The sequence below is a fragment of the Pisolithus orientalis genome (genome assembly GCF_024613125.1).
Source record: "Pisolithus orientalis strain OTSU chromosome Unknown F5J12scaffold_1, whole genome shotgun sequence".
NCBI lineage: Eukaryota > Fungi > Basidiomycota > Agaricomycetes > Boletales > Pisolithaceae > Pisolithus > Pisolithus orientalis.
Window position 1 is genome coordinate 1,911,653 of NW_026260782.1, and position 24,065 is coordinate 1,935,717.

General features: G+C 49.9%; 10 protein-coding genes across 10 annotated transcripts; 5 read left to right on the forward strand and 5 right to left on the reverse strand.

Annotated features, from left to right (window-relative positions):
• Positions 1–1,413: 1,413 nt before the first annotated feature.
• F5J12DRAFT_710690 (uncharacterized protein) lies at positions 1,414–2,007 on the forward strand (the record flags this gene model as incomplete). The annotated part of the gene is made up of 2 exons (XM_051740662.1): positions 1,414–1,614; positions 1,672–2,007. The coding sequence occupies 2 exons, from the start codon at positions 1,414–1,416 to the stop codon at positions 2,005–2,007; spliced, it is 537 nt and encodes a 178-aa protein (XP_051606008.1).
• Positions 2,008–2,089: 82 nt separating this feature from the next.
• On the reverse strand, positions 2,090–3,593 carry F5J12DRAFT_31328 (cytochrome b5). Its single transcript, XM_051738857.1, has 6 exons — positions 3,297–3,593; positions 2,959–3,223; positions 2,787–2,867; positions 2,652–2,722; positions 2,485–2,578; positions 2,090–2,416 (listed from the first exon to the last, which is right to left on the reverse strand). Exons 1-6 carry the CDS (start codon positions 3,422–3,424, stop codon positions 2,198–2,200), a joined length of 858 nt encoding a protein of 285 aa, XP_051606009.1. The 5' UTR covers positions 3,425–3,593; the 3' UTR covers positions 2,090–2,197.
• Positions 3,594–4,092: 499 nt separating this feature from the next.
• Positions 4,093–6,217, reverse strand: F5J12DRAFT_902351 (regulator of G protein signaling domain-containing protein; the record flags this gene model as incomplete). Its single annotated transcript, XM_051748283.1, has 6 exons — positions 4,093–4,302; positions 4,353–4,626; positions 4,655–5,118; positions 5,174–5,927; positions 5,983–6,074; positions 6,131–6,217. 6 exons carry the CDS (start codon positions 6,215–6,217, stop codon positions 4,093–4,095), a joined length of 1,881 nt encoding a protein of 626 aa, XP_051606010.1.
• A 3,499-nt stretch (positions 6,218–9,716) lies between these two features.
• On the forward strand, positions 9,717–11,481 carry F5J12DRAFT_778959 (uncharacterized protein; the record flags this gene model as incomplete). The annotated part of the gene is made up of 9 exons (XM_051742340.1): positions 9,717–9,793; positions 9,859–9,910; positions 10,130–10,232; positions 10,369–10,403; positions 10,517–10,534; positions 10,722–10,736; positions 10,828–10,898; positions 10,986–11,080; positions 11,324–11,481. The coding sequence occupies 9 exons, from the start codon at positions 9,717–9,719 to the stop codon at positions 11,479–11,481; spliced, it is 624 nt and encodes a 207-aa protein (XP_051606011.1).
• A 123-nt stretch (positions 11,482–11,604) lies between these two features.
• On the forward strand, positions 11,605–14,171 carry F5J12DRAFT_794351 (alpha/beta-hydrolase). Its single transcript, XM_051744010.1, has 12 exons — positions 11,605–12,229; positions 12,285–12,361; positions 12,415–12,468; positions 12,532–12,646; positions 12,720–12,746; positions 12,796–12,873; positions 12,931–12,990; positions 13,040–13,136; positions 13,195–13,522; positions 13,575–13,636; positions 13,700–13,971; positions 14,025–14,171. Exons 1-11 carry the CDS (start codon positions 11,939–11,941, stop codon positions 13,963–13,965), a joined length of 1,455 nt encoding a protein of 484 aa, XP_051606012.1. The 5' UTR covers positions 11,605–11,938; the 3' UTR covers positions 13,966–13,971; positions 14,025–14,171.
• F5J12DRAFT_794359 (uncharacterized protein) lies at positions 14,172–16,126 on the reverse strand. Its single transcript, XM_051744011.1, has 7 exons — positions 16,001–16,126; positions 15,440–15,941; positions 15,233–15,379; positions 15,127–15,169; positions 14,931–15,064; positions 14,868–14,876; positions 14,172–14,808 (listed from the first exon to the last, which is right to left on the reverse strand). Exons 1-7 carry the CDS (start codon positions 16,025–16,027, stop codon positions 14,369–14,371), a joined length of 1,302 nt encoding a protein of 433 aa, XP_051606013.1. The 5' UTR covers positions 16,028–16,126; the 3' UTR covers positions 14,172–14,368.
• Positions 16,127–16,262: 136 nt separating this feature from the next.
• On the forward strand, positions 16,263–18,258 carry F5J12DRAFT_794367 (Bystin-domain-containing protein). The gene is made up of 8 exons (XM_051744012.1): positions 16,263–16,420; positions 16,472–16,690; positions 16,740–16,887; positions 16,944–17,004; positions 17,059–17,386; positions 17,440–17,554; positions 17,607–17,787; positions 17,841–18,258. The coding sequence occupies exons 1-8, from the start codon at positions 16,268–16,270 to the stop codon at positions 17,995–17,997; spliced, it is 1,362 nt and encodes a 453-aa protein (XP_051606014.1). The 5' UTR covers positions 16,263–16,267; the 3' UTR covers positions 17,998–18,258.
• Positions 18,259–19,013: 755 nt separating this feature from the next.
• Positions 19,014–20,237, reverse strand: F5J12DRAFT_902355 (alpha beta-hydrolase; the record flags this gene model as incomplete). The annotated part of the gene is made up of 4 exons (XM_051748284.1): positions 19,014–19,173; positions 19,242–19,534; positions 19,610–19,897; positions 19,968–20,237. 4 exons carry the CDS (start codon positions 20,235–20,237, stop codon positions 19,014–19,016), a joined length of 1,011 nt encoding a protein of 336 aa, XP_051606015.1.
• A 288-nt stretch (positions 20,238–20,525) lies between these two features.
• On the reverse strand, positions 20,526–21,987 carry F5J12DRAFT_31726 (uncharacterized protein). The gene is made up of 5 exons (XM_051738874.1): positions 21,258–21,987; positions 21,069–21,166; positions 20,903–20,945; positions 20,695–20,847; positions 20,526–20,603 (listed from the first exon to the last, which is right to left on the reverse strand). The coding sequence occupies exons 1-5, from the start codon at positions 21,720–21,722 to the stop codon at positions 20,559–20,561; spliced, it is 804 nt and encodes a 267-aa protein (XP_051606016.1). The 5' UTR covers positions 21,723–21,987; the 3' UTR covers positions 20,526–20,558.
• Positions 21,988–22,365: 378 nt separating this feature from the next.
• On the forward strand, positions 22,366–22,901 carry F5J12DRAFT_794389 (uncharacterized protein). The gene is made up of 2 exons (XM_051744013.1): positions 22,366–22,660; positions 22,723–22,901. Exons 1-2 carry the CDS (start codon positions 22,540–22,542, stop codon positions 22,836–22,838), a joined length of 237 nt encoding a protein of 78 aa, XP_051606017.1. The 5' UTR covers positions 22,366–22,539; the 3' UTR covers positions 22,839–22,901.
• Positions 22,902–24,065: the final 1,164 nt, after the last annotated feature.

Consider the following 24,065-nt stretch of genomic DNA (forward strand, 5'->3'; position numbering starts at 1 on the left):
GAGTCGCAGTATATTCCCGCTCGTTCCATTGACTGCAGATCTTGGGGGTCCAGAGCCGCATTTACAAGTATTTGCATGCGGTTGCGAGTCGAGAGCCTAGGTTGCCATACATGAACGAGCGACATCTCAATATCAATAATGATCCACCCCAGAGCCAGCGAGTTCTGGTCATGAATACATAATATCCTTGGGCACATCACCCCAATGGGGAACACGTATCAGGGCAAAATCGCTGGGCCTGTCGCGTTGCAAATGAAAACGCACCTTTCAAAAACAGAAAAGAAAAATGTGTGCCGTCAATGTGGAATGTGGACCACAGAATCGGTAAAATGGAACAACTGTTCATGTCTCTGCATCGTTCTGGACCTCAAACATGATGGGTAATTTCAGTGATGGAAGACAGCACTGGCCATGACATATCGACCACGCATGCTTCTTCTAACGTTCGCGGAGTAAACGTTAGCCTGGCACCTAGCATGAGTACTATGACAGGTCTCCATCAGTAAGTCGGATGTCCGATATTATTAGAGTGAAAGCCTTGCTAAAAAGGCTTTTGGCACCGAACAACGTTTAGGGTGCACTGGGTGATTAGTGGGTCTTGGCGGGCTCAATCAGTCGGACCGACAGTGGCACAGCCATAAAGTGGAACTGTCACTCCAATTGACTCAAAGCAACTAGCATTTCGTTGCGCTGTGGTATATTCCGGGCAGACACACGGGGATGGAAACGAACTGACGGTAGTATGTACCAGGTGATCGTCCAACACCCGCAGATGAGATCCCGAGGACGGGCCCTTTGTGATCAACACATCTCAAACTGTTCACTCCAATGCAACTTTGATGGCGGCTGACATGCACGTTCTACATTTGTTCTACTTAACCGATGGGCGGTCCAGGATACTTGCCAGGGTCCCGCCACCACTAATCATTCAGCCGCGGCCCAGGCCATTACGTTGTCCACTAGGAGGACGTCCAACACAACTGGCCTAGTCGGAGAATTGGAGTTGGAGGGAGAATCTTCAGTCTCAAAGGCGTGAATGCTCTCAGAAGACTGGATCGCAGGTACCTCGTACGATCGTGTCGCGGAGAACAAAGCTTTTCATTCACCAATATGTGGTAGAATTTAGCGATCGATGGACTACCTCGTGTCTCGCGGTGTGTTTCCCCTTCTTTTTTTTTACTACCCTTAGTTTCTGTGTATGGACGTCCATTTAGAAAAACCCCTCGGCGAGTCTCCGCTTAGGTCACCAATCACAGCTCACGGCAATGTGACCGCAAGTAATTCTGTTTCTTAGCTGTATGGATATAAAGGACTCGAAGATGAGTCGACAGTCTCCCCAGACATCCGCCGCCTCTCGATTGTCAGCGTACTTCCAGACTCTTCCGTCAACGCATATTTTTGTCGTTTCTCCTGATGGATCAGCTTGTGTCCTTCGAAGCCCTCCTCTTCCCATCCGACGGTCGCAACCCTCATATGGTCCCCCTCATGACCAGCCCCGCGACGGTGCAGGATCCACTAGCACCGTACAGTGGACTGCCTGTCCGTATGCCTCATCCCGAGGTCTACATGGACTACATCGCCGAGGGACTTGGACCTCGCGCTTGGAGCTACCACGTGAGTAATCTATGAACTCGATTTCGTGGCGCTAACATTGGTGGAATGCTTGATCAGCTTGTGGAAGCGTTGGATTGCATGAACAAGAAGTTTACGCATCCATATGTTATATTCTACCCAGTCGTGTCCCGAGACGGAATGCCCTTCCCAGTCAACAAGTTCATCCGCGAAATTCAGATTCAGGGGAAATCATTCCGAGAGGCAACCGCGTGGCGAGGCAATATCATCGTAGCAAAATACCGAGAGAGCCCCTTCTCGTCAATGGTAAATGGATCCATTGCGGATTTCCCTATCCTGAGAAATTACTTCTTAACCCACGGAGTACCTGGCGCGCAGACACCACTGCCAATGAATCAGGGCCATGTTAATGCCATCCACTCTGCATCCCTCTAGACCCCGGCCCACATCCCATCTCACTTTAGATATCCCTTCTACACCCTACTAGCTTAAGGCTTTCATGTTCTAATTCACGCAGCGCAAACTCCTATGTTTTCTCGTGCTTTTCCGCCGGCTGATCGTATCAGCCTGAGAAATCACGCCACCTAAAGCATGCTAGTTAGATATGTACAAGCCTCCGCTTAATCTAGAGTTCCGCATGTTCTTTGTGGCTAGGTACTGAATGCTTAAATTCCACTAGTCTCCTTCCCTTTTTCAGATCATTCTCCGTGGGTTGCACGTGTGCTTTGGATGGATCACATGGCTCCGGGATCGGGCTCTCTGGATCAACGGGTGGGTGAAGCACCCTTCCTACCTTGAAGTATGTCTTGTGATCGGCAAAGAAACGTTTCCAATGTCGAACGCTCTGTAATTCAAATACGAGTGAGATAGAGTACTAATATGCAGTTCATGACCATCGGAGGCCTTGCCCACCTGAAGCTCCTCCTCGGAGAGTCCCCGCAAGTCGTGGGTACGGTGTGTTGCGAAACATCCCGTAGCAAAAGACCTTGCGGCATCAACTCCGGCCCTGTGTAGATCGTGTGAACGACGTCCCATGAAGAAATACTCGATTAGTACGTGGATGATGGAGCAGAACCTACATGTGGCGATAGGGTCCTCCAGGACCGTACGTCCTCCTGTTACTGGAAACATCGTACACGTCGCCGTCAATCTTTTGTGCATCGTCAATACTCCGCGGTTGGGCTCAAGGATCAACTCAAGTAAGAATGCCGTACCGCAAGATACAGGGGCTTGTTTTCATCCCTCCCATCGAATGTTGCGAGGTACGATTCAGAGAATAAGCGGCCATTGTTTTCCTACACATTTCCCACCGGCATATAACGAGGGAACATCAGAACCTAAAATCAATATACACATAACGCGAAACCACTACAACTCATCACTCACAGGCAAATACGTCTTCAGCCTAACCCATTTCCCGTCATACTCCCACAAGAAGCTTCCGGTGAAGAACTTGCCGGCGAGAACGATAATCAGGAGCATGTAAACCGTGAACTTCAATAAGCCAAGAAGTCCAACTTCTTCCTCCGCGGTTGGATCGCGCTCTTCCGGTCCGACTGTTTCACCCCGCGAGAGCTTCTCCTCGCGTTCCTGCTTCCGAAGGAGCCATGCTTGGTGCTCCTGTTCCTGTTTCTTCCGATACTCCTTGTACCTGCAGATAGTCGCGCGGTGAGTGAATGGGACGGATATAGGCTTCACCGGAGGCCGTGGGGAGCTCCACTTACGCGAGGAAGGGCTGGTTCGCAGCTTTTCGTCTCACTTTGCGGGACGGATCAGTGGGGTCCTCCACGAGCTCCTCCGTTGAGCCTGGAGGTCGAGGTACATCCCCACTCGGCTTCAAAATCCACGACATGGCCTGACGAAGGGAACAGGGTCAAGTTGTCACAGGTCAACGGGTTTCAAGGAAAAATTGAGTGCGATCAACCCGGGACTTGTGGTGGTGCAGTGACACTAGTCTTGCATGCGCGAGGCAAGCAGAGAGGTGAATGCTAGACCGACGATTACATAATGCACAAAATGCTTCCATGGGTGCACACAAATCAATCTGAAGATCTGATCCTCTGGGTGCAAGGTCACCCACAAAATAGATAATATACGACACCATGCTAGGGACTACGAGGGGCCATTAGTCAAGTACCGATGCGAGGAGGCAGTGTGGTATGTGTAAAGTATTAATAAATGGTACATCGCAGAGTGAATGTAAAAATGTCGGAGGGAGGAGGTTCATCGTGTGTTGTGAAGGGAAGAGAAAGTGGGATGGGATATCAAAGTACGACGAACGTACCCATGAAAGAAAAACTACTAATGCGGTCAACCATAAGGAAAAATTATTGTGGAGAAAATATGAATGAATAAAAAAAAGTTCCTCCCCCCGGGTAAGGACTGGAATCATTGTCAAAACATGACACGAAATCGAGAGCACAGTAGCGATGGAGATATTGCAGGGTAATGCGCCAAGGGTTGCGTCGACGAGTAATAGACTCATGACATGAGGAATGTGGATGAACGGATGATCGCGGTTCATGAGGATGTATGAGATTCAGATATCTGGCTTCTGTGTTCACGCTGCTCGCTCGCCTTCGCGGAGACGGTCATATACGCCCCTCCAGCCTCTTCTTCTCCAAGACCAGGTGGCGCGTGAGGGCTCGTCAGGAAGAGTACATCTTCGTTCGCTCCAACGCCTTCTCCAAGATGTTGGCGTGCCTCTACAAAGCGCGGAGTCTTGACAAACTAGATACGATGCGTCGGCAACGCGACGAAGAAGTTAAGTGAGTACGTACCTTCGGCAACGAATCCGTCGCCATCAATCGAAGGACATGGGTTTGAATGCGTGAGTACAGCTTAATAAGCATTTGTAGCTGCGTCGCATTGAAGTGGTTTGGATTGACTTGGCCATCGAATGACTTTCCATTCAAGTTGGTAATGACTTCACCAAGGTAGCTCGCAAGATCCAGCCGCAAACCGTGATCAATGTTGAGCTCGTGTTGACTTGACGGCGCAAGATATTTGTGGTAGATCTGAAGGGCAGTCTGGATGAGACATTCGTGGTGGACGCTCCATAGCAGCTTGGCCTGGCGTAGACTTGCCAAGTCGGGGAGAAGCAGTAGCTTGTGCGCTCGAGGTGGTGCTAAACTTGCGCTTGAAATCCTCGACGTCCAACCAAAAGGCCAGGTTCTCTTCGCAGAAATTGGCCTTGAGGAAGTCTCGGAAAAGTCCGCGATACGCAGGCTCTTCGAGGATGTAGTTCAAACGATCCATGTTGCTCTTGACGTTACCCTTCTTCTCTCCTGCTTCATAGGAAGCGTGGAGTTTCTCGGCCATGGAAATACGACGGTGGATCTTGGCATCCGCAGCGCTAACAGCAGCATCGGGCCCACACTTGGACCCCGTCTCAACTGCGGCACTGTCGAGCGAAGCACGGTCACCATGGAGATTAGTTGTCGAGCTGAAAGGTGACGGAGTCGACTCGTCCCACTGAGCAACACGTTTTCCTTCTTCCGTAATTTTGTAGATGGCTTTCGCGGTGCATCGGAACTCGCCGTGCGGCTGAAACGACGAGCATGAGGAGAACAACCAAAAACGAGACAAACGGGATACTCACACTGACTGGCGAGTTGCCTCCGGGTGTCGATCCACGGACGGTGAAAATGATGGCAGAGTCGTTGTTCTTTCTCTTGTCACTGACGAGGGTGATGAGACCGAAACGAACAAACTGGGCGGCCATTTCTGCAGCCTCCTCTCTTCCCACGACGGAGGTGAAATCACAGAGCCATTCCAACGCACTGACAGCGGAGAAACAGTACTTGTGGGTGACAACTCCTTTGCCAGGAATGGTCGCCTTGTCCTGAATATTACTCAACTGGATGCCTTTTGTTCGTTCTTGGTATTCTTGGAAGGTGTCCGAAGGGATGGATTGAGAAGGAAGATAGTTTGCCTGACGGCCAACAAATCGACGGAAAAGAGCGGTGATGACAGATTGGGTGACGATAATCTCATCATCTGCCGCGCGACGCTCCAAGTGTAACAACCTGACGCAGATGGGCTGGGAAGCAAAAGCCTGCTGCAGATGATCCGCGTTGATGCCGTTTTTCGAGATGAACCGCTCTAGAACGTGGAGACCCTTGGGAGTGAGGACATAAGTACCACGATCCTTGAAGAGATTTGAGCCCTGATCCGCAGCATTCTCAATCAGACGGGCATCCATAAAGTGTTGACACATCGCCTTGGCCATGTCCCTGGTCATGGAAAAGGTAGTCGTGGTGGTGGTCGTCACTATTCGTGATTTGTCTCTTGGATCCGGCCCGCGGTTCGATTGCGAGAATTTCAAGGATGCCAGGTTGTGGGCTGCTTCATCGCTGGAGAAATGGGAGCTCAGAGAGTGAATTCTGGGATAGATGGGATGAAACCAACGTAGTAAAAGAATTTGGAAAAGTGCGAAAGTATTGCTTGTGAGGAGTCAATTGAAGAGACACGATGAGAGTGGCAAAGAGGTCGAGAGTATCCTGAGTGTATTGGGAGATGGGTTAGAGGAGTTGAATGACGGAATCGGAGGGCACACCTTGAGGAAGGGCCTCCCGCGCTTTGTTGTCTTCATCATGTGGGACGAGCACGATTGGGATTGTTGGTCTGCCTGCTCTGTTGACATTGCGAAAGGGAAGGGAACGAGGGGTGTCTGTCAAGAAGAAGGAAGAAGATGGAAACCAGAACAGAAACAGAAGATGAAATATGAAAGGAGGAGACGGGTTGTCGTCGATCGGAGGGGAGCAGGGTAGAAGAACGACCTTGGCGCGTGGGCAGAACTGCCTTATTTATTTGGTTTGATTTGATAATTCTCCATTATTATTTTCGCCATGCCGTAATGTCGGGCGGCCGCCATAAATTATTAGTAACCCCCCGTCACATCATTTTTGTCAGCCGCCAATCAAATCCTCGTCGTTATCTCCTTGTGCACTATCGTCTCTGAGCGTCTATCGCAAACGTTGTGAGTCGGAATACTCGCCACATTGCGTCGTCTCGACATCACGTTGACACCCGAACCGATGTGCATTCCGGGAGCTACCCTTCAGCTTCAGGCTGCACGACACCCGTGGCACGCGCACAAGTTGGCGTCAAGGAATCACTCGTGTCTCGCTGTTATCCGCATCAGACGATGGAATTACGAAAAGCTGCTGTATATCGACTCATGTATTACAACACAATAGAGTTACATCTTGTTGGTGTTACATCTCGTCCATTCCGACGAAACACGGTGCCGTACCATCGAGATGTGTGTCACGGGACTCGACCCGGGTTTGAGCTGAAGCGCGCATCACCCACACGATGTTCCGACGATGTAATAGGTTTTTTTTTCACTTGGTGTCGGCCCCTGGAGGAGTGGAACTTGGCACCTCGGGATCAAGTCGAACAGCCTCGCAATATTCCGACAGACTCCGACCCGGAACTTCCATCTCGCGCTGTCAAATAGCACATAGGGGAAAACTGACGTGCTGACTTATGTCGTCAGTCAACTCCCTAATTAGCCTCTCAAGCAGTGCGCAAACCTACTCCATGGCTGTTGATATCCAGCTTCCGAGGAAGTCATGCAAGGTGCAGTAGAATCAGCAATGAGCACGCCTTTCTCCGAGAAGAGGAAATGGCTAATCAAATCACGCCAAAGACCCAATGATCTACAGACAGGAGCTGCCATGATGCATGACGGCTCTTTTCGGGGTGTACGTTCCCATGGCGAGCGAGGCACTTCGCACTGCGCGGAGTACATGCTTTGTCCACTACGTATTTGCAAGATCCGTTGCACAGCCCGGACTTTCTTTCGGTGTGTGTCTACGTTCCCAACGGCCCTAGCACCGACTGCCGAGTAAATTTTCATCTGCCGTTGGCGTCCGCTTCTAGCACATCCAGCTAGCAGGTGACCCTCTTCTGGCTTACAGTCTACTAAGTATTAGTTAGTCCCCCTGTGCACTTCTCACGTTCCATGGAAGAAAAAATATATATGGTGCTGTTGCTTTGTTCGTGCCCGCAGAGCAGGTGCTGTTTCCGCCTCAGTCGAAGTTTGAAGACGTCCATTGACTTGGTCCGGATATGTTTTTCCCCACCATTATTAGCTGTCCCGGTATGTGGCAGTGTGGAGTAGAAGACACATTAACGTGTCAGGGAGGTTTGAGGGAGACCATCGCCATCAGCGAACTATGTTCCCGACCTCAAGTTTCATCCACACTTTCTCTGACCATCGGAATTCGCCTATGATCCAAACAGATTCGCCCGTATTGAACGTTTCAGGAACAATTGTGGCGCACGGAAGGCTGGGCATAGTGTGTCCACACAGGTACGAAGTTCGTACCTGTTCGTATAGCACTGTGGATGGCCTCGGGTCGGCCCATCGCTCTGTCGTCAATGTTACAGCCGGTTACAGTGCAGGCGGGTGTCGTCGCGCCCGATGATCCCGCTGAAACAGATATATGCTGTGCAGAAATTAGTGATGGAACCAGATATCAAAATCCCAAACCCGACATATGTAACTCAAATCCCACGTTCGACATCTGTTCTAAAAGGTCTTCCACTATTATCCTTTGATACGAAACTTCTCCCAGCGGGTTCCGCAACACTTCAACCACTGGTCGCACCGGTGATCTTTACTAGGCGTTACTCTACACTGCCAGTTACGCCCATGATGGTGTATTAAAGCTGTGCAATTTGCGGGCGGCCGAATTTCAGGCAACGTCCCCACGATCTATGTACACAGGGCGGAACCTCGACACGTCTGTGGGCCGGTCCTGCACTAATATCCCATGCATCGTGTGACACCGCCCACCTGAAGTTTTGGACTTCCGGCCCTTCTAGGAGATCAGACAAACTACCGGTTGTTATTCGGGAACGCGCCTACAGCGATATACTCGTGTTGCAGCAACACTCATTGACTGGATGCATTCTATATTGTTTATCTTGCGACGACGTCATCAATCATTGTCTACGGTGCCCGTAAAAGCGACCCGGGATCCGGTCCATCTGCATGCACACCGGAGCCGTGACGTCGCCTGTTCGCCTGTCGACCCTAGGCGCCATTAATTGATCTGAGCAGGACATCATAGTGCAAGGTTACAACCGAGGCGTAAGGTTAAATCACAGACATTGAGTCATTTCACTGACCTTCATCATATCACATCGTGATTATTTTCCGCAGCATATATTAGCCAACCGTAGGCGGCCAGGCTTCAACGTTTCGACCGTTTCAACATGGGGCCAATTGTGATCTACCACCAATGTCCTTCTGAAATCGAGGGTTTCCGTGTATAGTTGCGAGCCTACACATGTCGTGACAATGCAATGATGTACCCTTCATTTATCACATCACGCCTGATTCCGAGCTTGGATCAAACACAGGTTTAAGCATAAGTAGCACTGATACTTGACATCTGCTGCCTTCAATTTAACTGCTCTCGGAGAAGACTGATGGCACAAACGAGTGTACACCATAGCCCACCATACTCTGGCAGTACGAACTATCAAAAGCTTGAAGATGACTTATACTATGTCCTGTAAGTTATGAATCAGTGATGGTAACGTCCCTGAAACTATTCTAAACAGGTGAATCATTCTGTAAGCACCGACCTGTTCCGGCGCTTATGCTTGAAGGAACCAGTGTACATATGCAGTAGACACACCGGTCTAAAAAGGTGAGAGGAATCGGGGATGCCACATGATAAGTTTCAGCACATACTTCTTGATGCTGAATCATCTCCGGCTCCCAAGTCGACCTACTTCAACCTTTCAAGATAATTCAATGGCTAGATAGTAAGTGCAGGAAGTGTATGGGTCTGGCTCACAGGTACCTGTCTCTTTCAGGCCAGGCATCCTTACCCTGTGGAACCCGGGGGACCGCTGCGAGTATAGTGACCAACACTGGAGCAATGTAAACGGCGGCGCACTGACCATGTCAGCGTACGCGATTAAGCAATTACATGCTAACAGGCCTCTCCAAGCGACACTTCCCAACCTTGGCCATGTGATGACAAGATCGTGGTAGGAGAAGACATATAATTCCTTATAAGGCAGAGCATCACCTTGTTTACAAGGTCACTGCACCTGGGAATTCGTCGCTCATTTTTCGACATCCGCAATCTTCCCATAAACAAAGCCCAATTCAAACCATGGTGGCAATGAATTGTAGGCATCTAACGAGTCGAAGCACTCGAGGCAAAGACGGGATACAGATAGCGTTTGGAGCGTGAGTAAACTTGTTAATGATAAGTGGCACACGTGAGTACGATCATACCATATCCAACTCACCAGAACACAAGGTTCACATATTAGTGTACATCCTGGCCCGGTCCCTACTCGGTCTGTCAGTAATAGGCGAGGATATATCTTGGGAAAGTGTCCCCGTTTGACTTAGTTTTGTCGTAAACCTTGTCTTCATTATTATCTAAAGGAAGTCTAAATTGTCCAATCAGAGCAGCAAGCGCACGCGCATAGCGTAATTCGACGCTTTTGCAGATAAGTTTGGAGACCAATGACTCACAGTCACTGTAGGTTCGTGATAACGAAGCTGTCGAAGTACTAGTCACAAGTTCAATTGAACTTCCTAGTTGTCGGTGTCTGCTACGGAAATAGCGTATATACCGCCGAAGGTTTAGAGCCTCAAGTGGGGTCGATCATAGCGGTAAGTAAGTACCCAGAGACTGGACACGATTAATCCCGCGATCGTAGGATTACTGGTATGTTGCTTTGTTGTCACGGCCTGGCGTATGTTTTTGCGGTCTTTCAGTGTGCTGACCACTACAGTAGTTTGATATCCATTAGGTGGCCTTCAGGGGCAGTTGGGAGTGAGAGCACAGGTACAGAATGTGCATTTTTTGCTTATCGGATAATTTGTCAGGCAACGGTCTCATGACCCCTTCTTCACTTCTTCCTGCGACCGCCGATACACATATTACTAACGCTACTACAGGTACCGTCGTCTTCGACAGTACGTACTTGAGTGTTAGCGTGGTGCCATAAGTATCTGTTTCTTGACCATTGCGGTTAGAGCTCAAGCACTCATACTTCTGTCCAGATGCCTACAATCACCCTGTAAACTTGTCAGGACCGCAGTGATGGCGTAGAACGCCGGGAATTTCGTTAGTTCTTTGGTGTTTCTCCATTGTTCTGTCAAGGTCTCATTGTCCATGGTGCGTATTTGATGGAGTCATCCATGTTCCGTTAGTCACCTCAAATTTGCACGACTTTCCATCGGTTTTACTCTCCTTTGATTCTATGAAGGTCTCAGGATGTGATATAAAGCCCTATCGGGTGATATCTGCCTATCCTGTTGGACATGATGAAAATGATAGGTACGTTGCAAGACGGCAGACAATAGAACGAGGTTATTTATATATGTATATCTGATGTGCGTGCTCTGTCTGCGTGGTGCTCATCAGGGCTCATCTCAAGTCATCGGGTGGCGCACGCCGTACTGAACGGTGGCGACAGGCACCAAGTGGCCCTCACACATTGCTCAAGCTTGGGATCGAAGGTTAGCCCATCCTGTGTGGGATGATGGTGATGAGGCTGGGCCGGGGTCACCCCGTTCTGAAACCACCTGAGGACGAAGGTAATGGTAGCATTTGTACAAGTCATTCATGATGGGGACGATGTGGAATGTCCCAGTAATTCGGGTGCCAGGAGGTGACATCAGGTCATAACCTCCTCCGCCCTGACGGTTCCACGAAAAGTTTATTATGTCAAATCCATGATTTAATGGCCATCCGCTGTGGAGGTCGGGGAGATTCCGGGGGGAATTTAAGCGCTCCACGCCATCCGTCCCATTTTTACGACCGTTCGGTTTGCTGGAGTGTTAGCGCCTTTGGAATCACCTCTTCGGCGGTAGTGGCCGGTGGCATTAGTCACGCTTACTGGCATGGCCGCAGAGTTTAGCCCAGTTTAGCCACCACTGGGCTTCAATACGGGTTGCTCGACTCGGGGTCTGTTGGCTATTATGTCAGACTTCTTTCAGTAATAAATTGATTCCGTGAGAAGTATGCAGTTTCTTGGTGACCAATTCGATGCCTGGGCCACTCCACCGCCTACTCTGCGAAGGAAGTGTACTAGAGTGTTGTATTTGCTGCAGAACTATTAAATGCCGGCGGATTTGTTAAGGCGACTAGCTGGAGAGAAAGAGTCCGGACTTGGACCACAGCGAGTATGGCAAGCGGGTCCGGCGGAGACGACTAAAAAGGTTGGCGTCGGATAACGGAGGGCATATGTCTGCCATGATTGCTTTCCAGGGCTGTCATGACAGCACTCAAGTGCAATACAGCCATTGAATTTTTTCTCTGCCCTGTCATATTTGTGGGTGTCCCCGTCCGCGGTCACCGTCTCCCCACAGCGAACGATGCCTTTCGTTGACATACCCTCTCGAGGAGACTACGTTTCATTATGGTACAGGACAAACTCAGTATACGGGAACGTGGGCAGTTTCGATCCATCCAAGCCTACTATCATCATGCTACACCCTCTCTTCCTCGACTCTACATGGTTGCAGAGACATTTCGATGACCCACGGCTCAGCCTTCAATACAACACCATTGCCTTCGATCAACGTACCATGGGTCGTTCGCGTTGTCGGCCGAGCGAATTACATGATTGCTATGTTGATGCAGCAGACCTTGCTTTAGCCATGCAGGTATACGTCGTCGTTCTCGATAATTGTCGTCCTCTGGCACTGATAGACACCCAAGGCCTTATTCCTCCCGGCTTGTCATTTTCTCGCCTTCGAATGTATAGCTGTAAACGCCGTTCTTAGGCTAACCGCGTTGTGTGTGCATTCTTCCTTCGTCCCTTACATCATTCTTCATATCTGCCGTTTAGGTGGCCAGAACTCGTCTTGAGCCTAACCCTGTGCAATGTACCGCCCCCCACGGAGTGCGTGCCTACCCTGAGAAAGAATAACGATCCCTACGGGTTGCTTATCTACTTTTTTTACAGGCTCAAATGGGTCTTCAATGCCTACGACGAACTCTTGCAACTCTGGTGTTACGCTGCCGATCTCGACGCGTTTGAGCACGCAGCTAGTGAAGTCGTCACGTTCATGACCGGTGAGGTAAGTCTTGCGCCATCATTTTTTTTTGCACTGCTTTGGAAGAGTCCGCTCACCAAACATACTTCTTGTCTAGACATCTAATACGGATCTGCAAGACGCCGTACGTTAACTGACGCACGCGTGACACTTGAGCTAAAATCATATTCTAGCTGATTGCATATTGGGAGGCGTGGACGCCACCGACGAAACGGTTACGAATCGTGGAGCTTGTAAATATTATGATGAATGTGAGTGATTGGACAGTTGATCCCGTGTGGTTCTCATGGGTTGCATCTCGTGGGCAGCGGACACCTTTAACCCAAAAGGAGTTGGCTTGTATAAGATGTCCCGTTTTAATTATACAAGTGAATACGGCCCTCGGTCCGACTTCCGCTCCATGCTAACCGTCAACAGAATGAGCAGAGTGACGTTGCACCTCTGAAACACGCCGAAAACCTGAAGAAACAACTGATCAACGCCAAAGGCGATATACCTCTCTTCACGATAAAAGGTAAGTACCAGTATCGGCATGAAGTGATATCTTGACCCTTCGTGACTGCTCCGTATAGGTGCCAAGGCATGCATGTCTATCATGCCCGGAAGCGCGTCCCTGGTCAACCAGGCGTTCTCCAAGTTCCTCGCCACGTTGCCAAAGGCACGGACGGACCTCATTCCTCCCAAGATCCCGGTATCGGAGCGCACGAAGATGGCGTTGCGCACGTTGGGTGATCTCATCGGGGACCCTTCTTATGCTCAGCGGGATCCGCGGTCTATCCTTTCATTTTCGTGCGTGTCGTCGGAGGTGGCTCGGAGCCAGCTTGAGAACCTCAGGTTCTACGCACGTGACATTGAGAGTGCTTACTGCCCCCTCGGAAGAGATGGGCGGCCCCTGCGCAAGTGAGCACTCGCTTAATTCGTTTCCCCTTCGTCAACGTTGATGCGTGTATAGATATTCTGAACGGCAAAAATCACACTGGTTCCACGGAGATCATCGTGGAATGAGCCAAATCGGTATACATCCTCTCCATTTTTTCCGTTGCAGGGTCGACATTCTCACCGATCCTCCGTAATCAGATAGCGCAGCGCTGTTGGTAGCACAGAAGAATTACAAGTCGCAATCCCCGGAACGCCCAATTGCTGGGCAGTTGACTGCGAACGGGAACGACCTCGTCACGGAGGATATTGCTCAAGATGGTCGGATGCGGCGGACGACGTTCAACACGAACTCGGTTGAGAAGCAGGTCGTCAAGGGTTCGATGACCAAAGTTGTCACGCAGAGCGCTGGCGTCAAGACGAACAACCAAGGGAACCCGTTGCCACGAGTGGGAGGCTTCCTATGATTGGGGGTTGTGTCTCTTTCTTCGTCATTAGTATATCACGTCTTACATCTTTCTCGCAGGTTCCAATACGGAACCTATCGCACATTGCATACCCACACCGATTGTATAATGAGTACCCCACCTTGGAGATTCTCTGTAGAGCTAACGTACATACTACGTTGATAGTTTTCTTACTTTATTTCGTCGGGCAACGATATCTGGGAAGATGACTTCTGTCTCGTGTATATTGACTAACTACACACTACCGATCAAGACTAGGCCCACTACTTGTACTCAGGATAATTTTGAAAATTTTAGTAACTATCAGGAGTCCATAACGCGACAACGAACACAACTGTCTGTACACTTAAACACCCGTCCAACGAAACTGTCAATGAAATGTCTTGGAAGTGTTGCTGCCCATCTAGATGCTTCCTTCAGCCATCTTGGCCTTGTAGTACCTGACCATTTCCTCAAGACCCATTCGGACCGTCCAGCGAGGTTGCCAACCGAGGGACTCCTTCGCCCTGGTCGTATCCGGGCGCCTGCGTTGCGGGTCATCAGTGGGTATCGGCTTGTATACGATCTGAACACGTTTTTCAGGGAGAACGCCATCCTCCAGCTGGACCTTCTCAACAATCTCGCGGACCAGCTCTGCGAACTCGCCTATTGTGAATTCGTCGCCATTGCCAATATTAACGGGCCGCGTCTCATCAGAGTTCATCAGTACGATAAGACCATCAATTAGGTCGTGAATATATTGGAATGAACGGGTTTGTTTGCCGTCTCCGTAAACGGTGAGGTCTTCGCCGCGGAGGGCTTGCACGATGAAGTTAGAGACGACGCGGCCATCGTGGGGGTTCACTACAAGTGGTAAGCATCAGATCGTGCATCTATATCGAGATCCAGCGCAAGGTACATACTACGCGGTCCTGAGGATTGGATTAGCAAACCGCAGTGAAGAGATGAAAAGACATTAAACGCACCGTATGTGTTAAAAATGCGTGCTACACGTACGTCAACGCCGTCCTGGCGATGGAAGCCGTATGTAAGTGTCTCGGCAACCCGTTTACCCTCGTCGTAACAGGCACGGGGCCCGATGGGATTCACATGGCCCCAGCTAGTAAAGGAAGGAGAATATGCCTGACCTCAGACCGAAATAGGCGAATGAACCTAACTTACTAGTCTTCGTGTTGAGGATGGACTTCGGGATCACCATATACCTCTAAGAAGTGCCAGTAAGATAACGGTTCTCGTACTAGACTAAAAGAGAGGAGGATTGACATACCGGAGGTGCTGCTGATCAAGAAGCGAGCCTTGGTTCGCTTTGCCAAACCGAGCATGTTAAGCGTGCCCATAAAGGAAGTTTTTACGGTTTTAACGGCATTGAACTGATAATGAGGTGGTGATGCGGGACATGCGAGATGGTATATCTCTGTGTTGCAGCTCAAGTGTAAGCGACGCAAGATCGAAGCAGGAAAGCGGGAGAACGTACGATCACACTCAATCATAAAAGGTTCGACGACGTCGTGGCGAACCATTTCAAAGTTGGGATGTCCTACCCAGTGACTGACGGTAGTCTTTGAACCGGTGAAAAAGTTATCTAGTACGGTGACTTCATGTCCGAGGAGCATGAGGCGGTCGACGAGGTGTGATCCGACGAACCCTGCACCGCCGGTGACAAGGATACGTTTCCTCTCTGAGGGAGCAAGTAACTTGACAGGGGGAAAGCGAGATAACGTAGTGTAGGAGATAGTGTTGGTATCGGGGTGGTAGACAGACTTGGATTGGTAGGCGTTGAGACCCTGAGTGAAGCGTGCGTGGTCGGCGAGCTCTTTTGCGTCGAGCTCCTCAACTTTCTCTACGGGAGCAGAAAGGACATAGTGCGATCGTAGGTAAAGCGATCGCAAGATGTCGATGGGCACTTCGCTGTCGAAGCCAAAGCGTTGAAAGCCGACGGATTTGATTTCCTGACCGTTCTTGTCGAGGGTCTTAATCTGTAGGAGAGACGGCACGTCAGATTGACTTGTCAAACGAAGAAAGATAGGGAGGGTACAAGTTCGGCTGGGAGTAGCTGGGACATGACGAGGAGGGAGAGGAAGAAGAACGGATGGCAAACAACCTCGGAGGGTGTATGACAGGTTGCAAGAGGCACTTACAGGGTCGACGACTTTGGATCCAGACGCGCTCATTTTGGGACCAGTGCCTGTTGCGATAGCGCAGGTCTGTCATTTCCAGGCAACACGGCGGAAGACCCCGGACACCCCCCCGGACTCCGCATCACCGCAAACCTAAAAGATAATAATCACTTCCTTCAATCCACATGCCTAGAGCACAGAAATCTACAAAACCAAGACACGATCCCCTCCTCGCCCAGATCCATGAGGATGAGCTCATCGCAAAGTATGGACGCGTGTCTCAACCAGGAAAACGAAACAAGTCGCGCAAGAGCAGATCAGACGACGAAGGCGGCGAGGTGGTTATTGATGGCTTCATCAAACTCGCAAAATATAGACCGTTATTATAGGTGATTCTTGACCCAAAAACATCTCGTAAAATATTCCAACTCGCTCGCGATCAACAAGACGAGCTAGAGGTCCCAGACGACGAAGTGGAGGATGCCCCAGCACATGCGGACACAAGACTGCAGCCCCGATCGCGACCAGATGACGCTTTGTCCGAGGACAGTGAGGAAGGGGAAGCCATGGAAGACATGAGCGACATGGGCGACGCAGAGGACATGTTTGTGGGTGCCGTCTATACTATCCGTTACAACGTCTTATGCCCGACGCCAGCAACTGGACTCCGTGGACATGCAAACGCTGGATACTCTTCTTCCCACCAACATAGGAGAACGACGGACATTGGCAGACGTGATCTTCTCCAAACTCGAAAGCGGGAAGCAGCCAGATGGCGTGGCTGTCGTGCAAAAAGTACAACAAGGTTCGCCGATTTTGCTACGGCTTGCAGCTTGTTCCGACACCCAATACCAAATCCAGATAAAGAGTGTCCCGACCCTGCCCTTGGACTTGACCCTAGGCTGGTCGAAGCATATTCAAAGTATGTTGTCCCGATACCCCGTCAGCGTCGACATTTACACGGCCATGCAAATAGATTGGCCGTCTTCTTGCATGGATACAGATCCGGTCCTCTTCCAAAACTCTTCAAAGTCATACCCACTCTTCCCGCGTGGGCTCGAATATTGGCTTTGACCAAACCGGAAGATTGGAGTCCCCATGCATGTCGAGCTGCCACAAGAATTTTCGTCTCTACCATGAAGCCTCCGCAGGCTCAGTTATTCCTATCTGTCGTCTTGCTTGACGCCATACGAGAAGACATACAGAGCAACAAAAAGCTCAATGTGCAATATTATGAAGCGCTGAAGCGTGCATTGTACAAGCCTGGTGCCTTCTTTAAGGGAGTTGTATTTCCTATGCTCGAGGTAGATGGTTAGCACTGGACATCGTATATCTCTACTCATCAAAGCTTTCCAAGAGTGGGTGTACGCTCAAAGAGGCTGCCATTGTAGCATCTATTATCGCTAAAAAGAAGGTGCCCGTCCTTCATTCAGCTGCAGCATTGCTGCGGATCGCCCAAATGGACTATACAGGTACGTGCAGTCGCACCTTCCTCTTGAAAATCGATCTCAGTGGATACCGTAGGTCCAAACTCTTTGTTCATCCGAGTGCTCGTAGACAAGAAATATCAATTACCGTACAAGGTTGTCGATGCGCTCGTGTTCCACTTCATTAGGTTATCAAATACGTACAAAGCTCGCTCTCGCGGCGATAGCGAAAAACTTCCGGTCTTGTGGCACCAGAGTCTGCTCGCGTTCTGTCAGAGGTATACCTGAGTTTGCATTCTTCTATGCTTGTTTCATTTATCTTGTTACGAAGGTACTCTCCCGACCTTACACCGGATCAAAAGGACGCGCTGTTGGACGTCGTCCGGGCGAACCCTCACGCACAAATTGGTCCAGAAGTACGGAGAGAATTGATTAATTCCGTTGCAAGAGGCGAGCCACGTCCTGATCAAGACGTAGAGATGTCATAACAACGCGTTATCTCCCCCCCATTTCCTACCATATTTTTGTTTTGCTGTCGCAATTCTGGAGCTAACTGCGAATTCATGTGTGGGGGACCCATTTATCAGTTCAGTGAGGCGTATAACCTGGTAAGTACTCGTACTTAATTTCCGCGCACTTTTTGTACAGGACTCCCCGGGGTCTACCTAAACTTCTGTAGTGATATGTATGTACTTGCCTTATTCCGACCATCCGACCTAAACTTGGTGCATGGTCCAAGTCAAGCGCCGTCTTCACTGGTTTGCGTGCATGAGGTCCTCCACTGCGGAAGTATTACGAGAACGAATAGGAACTAATCTCATGGCGACCACCTTTCCACCCCCACGCTACTTTGTCATTCTCCGCAGCAAACCACTGCCCCCGGTACGACGAATCCGAAGCAGCCTTTTGCACACCTTATCGCCCACTTTTGTACGGAATCCCCAAGTTTCGCCCGATTATAGACCGAGTGATCGCTATAGTGTGCGAAACATACATCAAACACGATACAAAGTTTCTCTCCACGTTTTCCGCCTCGAGGTGAAAACGTCGTAGGGATTGTGAACAACGAACCTTAGATATCGGTACTTATGTTCTAACCCTCGGGCAGAAGGCCGAAGGAGCTGATCCAAAGTTTACCCATGAAGTGTGAGTCGTGTGCAGGCTCCGCGAAATGTGTGAACACGACCCGGGTTGACGCACCACCATCTGCGCTGGGACAGCCTGTTGTTTACTGTTAACATTAAGTGTCTGAGGCGGCGAAGTGTCCACATAAATGACAGAACCTTGGATCCTGAGCGATCCCTGAATCCCACAGGAATCTAAGGGTGCACCTGGGAGGGTTCTACCATCCGCAGCATATTCAATTATTCATGAGGTCATATGAATGCGTGAAACTGAATACCAGTGACAAGAAAAGTCTGCAGAAACACTTGTTGGGGGTTTCTTAGGCACCGTACTACACTTATCAGTGACCCACAACTTAAGCTTAGCAGAAAGCGTGTCATCAACCCTCGTTCGTAGGTAGTACCTTCGAGATCCATTTCTCTACGACCTCCGCGATCTCCGCAGAGTTCCGCTCCATGAACATCATATGGCCATTACCACGAATCCCAAGGGCTTCAAGGCGGACGTGTGTAACGTCTACCGCAGCAGTCCCGCATAAACTGCACTGTACAATGATCATACACGGCATGATATCCAGACTCAGATGTCACCACGAGCACGGGTACACACTGCAAGGTGCGCCAGCCGTCGTGCGGGGTGTGCCTGCTGGATATTGGTGTAAAGCGGTGTCCGCTCCAAAGTGACTGGTGTGAGATCTGATGGAGACAACACAGGCGGGTCGAAGGTGAGGGGGATGTCGGTAATGCCATATGCACGGGTCGGAGTCGATGCGAAAATGGCCTGTTGAAAGGGAGGTCCACTTGGCTCAAGGGCAACTATGGCTTTGACTAGATGTGGGCGTGCATCTCCCAGTATCCAGCCCAGAAAACCGGATTGCGAATGAGTGGCTAGGACGACGGGCTACATTACGCCGTGGCCACGGGCGATAGTGAGGGATACAGCAATCAAAGACGGCATAGATTAGGCTTGACCTACCCCGATCCTATCCAGCAGCTGCGTCCCTGCAGCCTTCACCAGCTCCGAAACTTCCACCGATGACGCGAGGTTCGGCACAATCGATTTGTAGAACGCATCGAACACCGGATCGCCCTTGGTTCCAGATCCCGGCCATTGAGTGTGGAGAGCGGCCTGCGGCCAGAGCTTATATTTAGCCGTCGCCGTGCACCGAGATTCGATCGTGTAGACACTCATTGTGCTCCGACGCCCGTCGACACCTGGATGCCATGGGGATCGACCGCGGCAAGGCTGGTCGACGAGGTAAACCTGGCAGAACATACCCGGGTGAGCAAGTGCCTCGCTCGAAATCGTGGGCACAGATGCAAAGCGTCTTTACCTCGTACCCCTGAGCTAAGAAGTGGTCCGCCCATCCTGGTCGCCCATCGGGCGTGTTCAGGAAATTCGAAGCTGTCATTCCATTTCCATGGATGAAAAGGACTGGAATGCTGCGAGTCGTTTCAATCGGTGCGAGGTGTTCGACGTATAGCTGTCCATGAACAATCTCTGATCCCTCTGACCCGGTCACGTAGGAGCCACCGACGTAGAAATAATCTCGCGTGTGGGGAGTTTTACGGGGAATAGGACCTGATTGAGACTCTGAGCTCATTGTAGTCAACGCAGAACACAGAATTGTGGTTGAGCAAGCGGCCTCGACGCTTGCGAAAGCCCATCTCCACGACTCGGCGCTACTTAGGTGTGAATCACCGAACCCTGAATACTCTGAGTGGCGGCGCTGAGCTAGTAGTGACTATGTACAGCAACGCGCAGTTCATGTCATGCGACAGTGTACGTAGTACAATCATGCTGATTCCGAGGGTACCTAGCGGAGCGGCTAGTGGATCTGCTTCGCTGCAATAGCTCGGAGTACTTCAGTCAGTTGGAGCAGCCACGCTACAGTGATGGAGAGACACCACGTGCCTGACCATATTCATTGGATCAATCCCTCCAGGACCTGCATAATCTTCCTCTGTTTCTGATACAGCAGTATCACCGAATACCCGCAGTTGTGGCAACGGCAAAAATCGCGTCCAGAAATAAATGACATTCGACTAGCTGCCACTTACCTCGAGATTTTCCTTTGAGCCCGTCCGAAACATGGTGGGAACACCAAGCGTTTCCAGAGCGGCCTGCTGCTTCTCGGCCAATGCATCCCATGCAACCAGAACACGTTCGGTGTCGAACTTCTGCACCTCCCGTCGGAATGCCTCGTTGAACATCTGTCCGGAGAGTAAAATTTGGGCATCATGACGAGTAATCGAAAGTAATACAAACATCCACTTCGTGTTTGGACAACTCAGCGCCGGTCATGTTCGCCCTGCAGTGACGCGATTGAAGGTGGCGTAGCAATGATATTCCATACACGACCGGATGTTGTGAAAGTAGAAAACCAGATCAAGCTTAGACCGGAGAGCAAGCTGATGCGGAACACCATACGCACTTCGTACGAGCGACCTTAACTTTTTCCTCATGTTTTCGGCGTATTGCACATCGTTCTTCCCATAATTTTTGCTCGAGTTCTTTCTGATCACCCCTCAGCTGCGGTCGAGGAAGGACAGTATAACATGACAACAAAGAGAACAAATGGTACCGTCAATGAGTGAAAAACTGAGGGATTAAAGACGCGTACACGGCCTACGGCAGCGATGAACTCGGAATCCGAAGCTAGCTGAGACAAATGTGGCAATGCCTGTTGGAAGGATATAAATCGAACGTCCTCTTCTGGTGGCGTTGTCGTTATGGGGGGTTGTAGTGGATTTGGCGTTCGTAAAGGCCGGGTCAGTTGTTGCTTTGGTTCCGAGGGAAACGATTGATGAACGAAGCCCAAGGACGACGAGGATCGAGAATGTGGCACGCGTGATGGTCCCGCGTTCCCAGTCGAAGAGAAAGGAAGTACATCCTCCGAGGCAGTAGTTGACGTTGATTGCTTCCATTGGGACGCGTTCAACTGGGAGAGCAGCGACGCGACCGACGGGGTCGTTGAATGGAGTCTTTGTATAGGAGTCTGTAGTCGCGAGTCCAGGTCTTGGTTGTAAGGGCTGAGACTGAGGTGACAATAATGAAGCCGATGACAGTCCGGTGCTGGTGTTTTCATTGCTTGCCCCTACCTCCGACGTCGTCGGAGCGCGAGCACTGGGACTAGCAGGAGGCGCGGCAGCATTCACGGTCGACCTGCCACACTTGCGACGCTCTTAGCTGTTCGAGAAGGGCCTTTATTCCTTCTGGGTCCTGCGAGCAAGGAAAGGATCGATGGGCTGACTGCGGGCAATGCTGTGGAGTTCTCTTACATTGATATTCGTAAAACTCATCGCATTTGATCTTGCTAGATTCCGGGACCGAGTGACGGTTGACTTTACAGTGTTGTCTGTATTACTAGTGTCGAGTAACGAGATGCGGATGAGGCTAATGGAAGGAATCTGCAACCCTCTCAATCAACAAGTATCGAGTGCTGACTGCGTTTCAGGTAGCTGCCAACGTTCCGAAGTGTGCAATCGAATGCTGCTGGACTTGCAACAGTGACAGACTCGATTTGAGCAATGGTGATGCGAAGGCTTGAAACTTTGCCGTCTTGCCGTGATCACATCCAACAACGTGTCAAGAGGTTCTTCCTCCGGTTGTTGAAATCATGCATGTCTCAGCAGGTCAACAACTGAATTCCAGTCTGTCTTATATGAGGTCCTACTCTCCAGTCCACATGGCCCCTTTTCTGGGTGTCAAAATGTGCCCAAGCCAGCTCTCAAGTTCTTTGCGTCATAGTCGTCTAGGTATTGCTAATATGGAATATTGTTCTCCTGTCCTCAGTGGTGCAAGCATGCTCTGATATCTGTCTTTTTCATGTGGTCCACATAAGGGCTTGTACAGAAAGCACAGTTCAGCTGCAGTTCACAAACTTGTCAGATTGTTCTTGTTTGATGGGTGGTGGAAAAATCCAGGCCAAAGCATTGGAGATTGAAATGGTGGTTTCCCTCCTGATGGTAGCATGTCTCTCCCTCCCTATCTCGCCTCTGCTGATACTTGATGTGATCACATCCAGTGAGTACTAATTGAACTTTTTGACATCTTAGGATCAAATATTGTTGAACTAATGGAAACAGCAGGGGAAATAGAGGAAGAATCCAAGCATGCCAAGTGGACTGATGGGGAGGTTGCTGCCCTTGTCAATTATCTACACACAAATTGCACAGAGTGGGCTGATGCTGGCAACTTCTGACAAGTGACATATGCCAAAGCTGCAGAGAGCATTTGCAAGCTCCACAGGTCCAGTAAAATCAAGGACTTGAAGAATGTGTTGATTAAATGGGGATCAGTACATCCTCATCTATTCTAACATTGCTATGTTAACACTGGATGTAGCTTAAACATACATACAATGCAATCATGACTTATCACAGTGGATCAGGCAAACATTGGGACAATGAGAATGGTGCAAATATCTGTGGAGCAGCTGATGCAGAGAAATGGGCAAAATTTGTCAGTGTGAAGGTATGTATTTGATCTTACAGGTAACTATGATCAGTTTGCTGAGACATTGCAGTGAAATGTGGCCATGAAGCCATTCCACAACAAGGGCTGGCAGTATCTTCCAATGATGGAGGATATTTTTCCACAGGGTGGCACAACCAGCTCCCATGCTTTCCATCCTGGGGTGTTAAACCCCACACTCACCACACTCACCATGACCACTGATAGTAGCTTTATGCTCTCTGTCCCCCCCAACCCTATGACAACTACTGACAGTACCACCTCCATCCCATCCATCCCCCCCTCCATTGCCACACTTGCCAGAAAGTGCTCATTCACCATGATGTCTACTGATATCACAGAAATGGCATCCCCTTCCCTCCTATTCTCAACAAATCAGTATCCCCCAACAACTCCCATCTCATCCATTCATAGTAGTAAGTGCAGCCAAACATCTGTTCAATCTTCCAGCAAGATGAAGCCTCAACCTTCCAGCTCTCACACCATCACAGTCATATTGATTGGCAACACAATCCAGCACCTGGGGGACCAGTTGGTGATGACTTTCATGGGTCCATTGATCACAGTCCAGATGGCTATGCAAATGCTATACAAAGATTCCAAGATCCCTCCCCACCATCATGCATTTATGATGCATCAGTTTTCTGGTATATCTAACCCTGCCACCATTTTTATAGCTTTACCTGATGAACAATCCCATCATGCATATGTATCAGACATGTATGACAGCTTTTTTCCAAGGTGCTAGCAACCCCCCCCCCCCCACCATGTAGTATGTGTAGCATGAGTCAGTGTATCTAGCTACAGAAATGAATAATGTCAGATGTGTTGGCATCCCTCTAGCATGTGCATCAAACAAAGATTGGATTAGATATCAGAAGCTAGTACATGGTGGATGTAACTAAAACAAACTAGCAACTTCTTCCTTGAAGAAGTTGGATTCTGTGTCTGATCC

Excerpts from the sequence above, each read along its gene's own strand:
- F5J12DRAFT_31328 (XM_051738857.1), bottom strand. The coding sequence starts at position 3,424 with ATGTCGTGGATTTTGAAGCCGAGTGGGGATGTACCTCGACCTCCAGGC. Across the intron at positions 3,224-3,296 it reads GCGAACCAGCCCTTCCTCGC|GTACAAGGAGTATCGGAAGA; the intron begins GTAAGTGGAGCT and ends GACTATCTGCAG. Across the intron at positions 2,723-2,786 it reads ACAAGCCCCTGTATCTTGCG|ATTGACGGCGACGTGTACGA; the intron begins GTACGGCATTCT and ends GATGCACAAAAG.
- F5J12DRAFT_794351 (XM_051744010.1), top strand. The coding sequence starts at position 11,939 with ATGCCTTTCGTTGACATACCCTCTCGAGGAGACTACGTTTCATTATGG. Across the intron at positions 12,362-12,414 it reads GTTCTTAGGCTAACCGCGTT|GTGGCCAGAACTCGTCTTGA; the intron begins GTGTGTGCATTC and ends TCTGCCGTTTAG. Across the intron at positions 12,469-12,531 it reads AATGTACCGCCCCCCACGGA|GCTCAAATGGGTCTTCAATG; the intron begins GTGCGTGCCTAC and ends CTTTTTTTACAG.
- F5J12DRAFT_794359 (XM_051744011.1), bottom strand. The coding sequence starts at position 16,027 with ATGTCCCAGCTACTCCCAGCCGAACTT. Across the intron at positions 15,942-16,000 it reads AGCTACTCCCAGCCGAACTT|ATTAAGACCCTCGACAAGAA; the intron begins GTACCCTCCCTA and ends TCTCTCCTACAG. Across the intron at positions 15,065-15,126 it reads CATCCTCAACACGAAGACTA|CTGGGGCCATGTGAATCCCA; the intron begins GTAAGTTAGGTT and ends TTCCTTTACTAG.
- F5J12DRAFT_794367 (XM_051744012.1), top strand. The coding sequence starts at position 16,268 with ATGCCTAGAGCACAGAAATCTACAAAACCAAGACACGATCCCCTCCTC. Across the intron at positions 16,888-16,943 it reads CGTGCAAAAAGTACAACAAG|ATAAAGAGTGTCCCGACCCT; the intron begins GTTCGCCGATTT and ends TACCAAATCCAG. Across the intron at positions 17,555-17,606 it reads CGCCCAAATGGACTATACAG|GTCCAAACTCTTTGTTCATC; the intron begins GTACGTGCAGTC and ends TGGATACCGTAG.
- F5J12DRAFT_31726 (XM_051738874.1), bottom strand. The coding sequence starts at position 21,722 with ATGAAAACACCAGCACCGGACTGTCATCGGCTTCATTATTGTCACCTC. Across the intron at positions 20,848-20,902 it reads TGTCCAAACACGAAGTGGAT|ATGTTCAACGAGGCATTCCG; the intron begins GTTTGTATTACT and ends CTCTCCGGACAG. Across the intron at positions 20,604-20,694 it reads GCTCAAAGGAAAATCTCGAG|AAACAGAGGAAGATTATGCA; the intron begins GTAAGTGGCAGC and ends CTGCTGTATCAG.
- F5J12DRAFT_794389 (XM_051744013.1), top strand. The coding sequence starts at position 22,540 with ATGGGTGGTGGAAAAATCCAGGCCAAAGCATTGGAGATTGAAATGGTG. Across the intron at positions 22,661-22,722 it reads ACTTGATGTGATCACATCCA|CAGGGGAAATAGAGGAAGAA; the intron begins GTGAGTACTAAT and ends TAATGGAAACAG.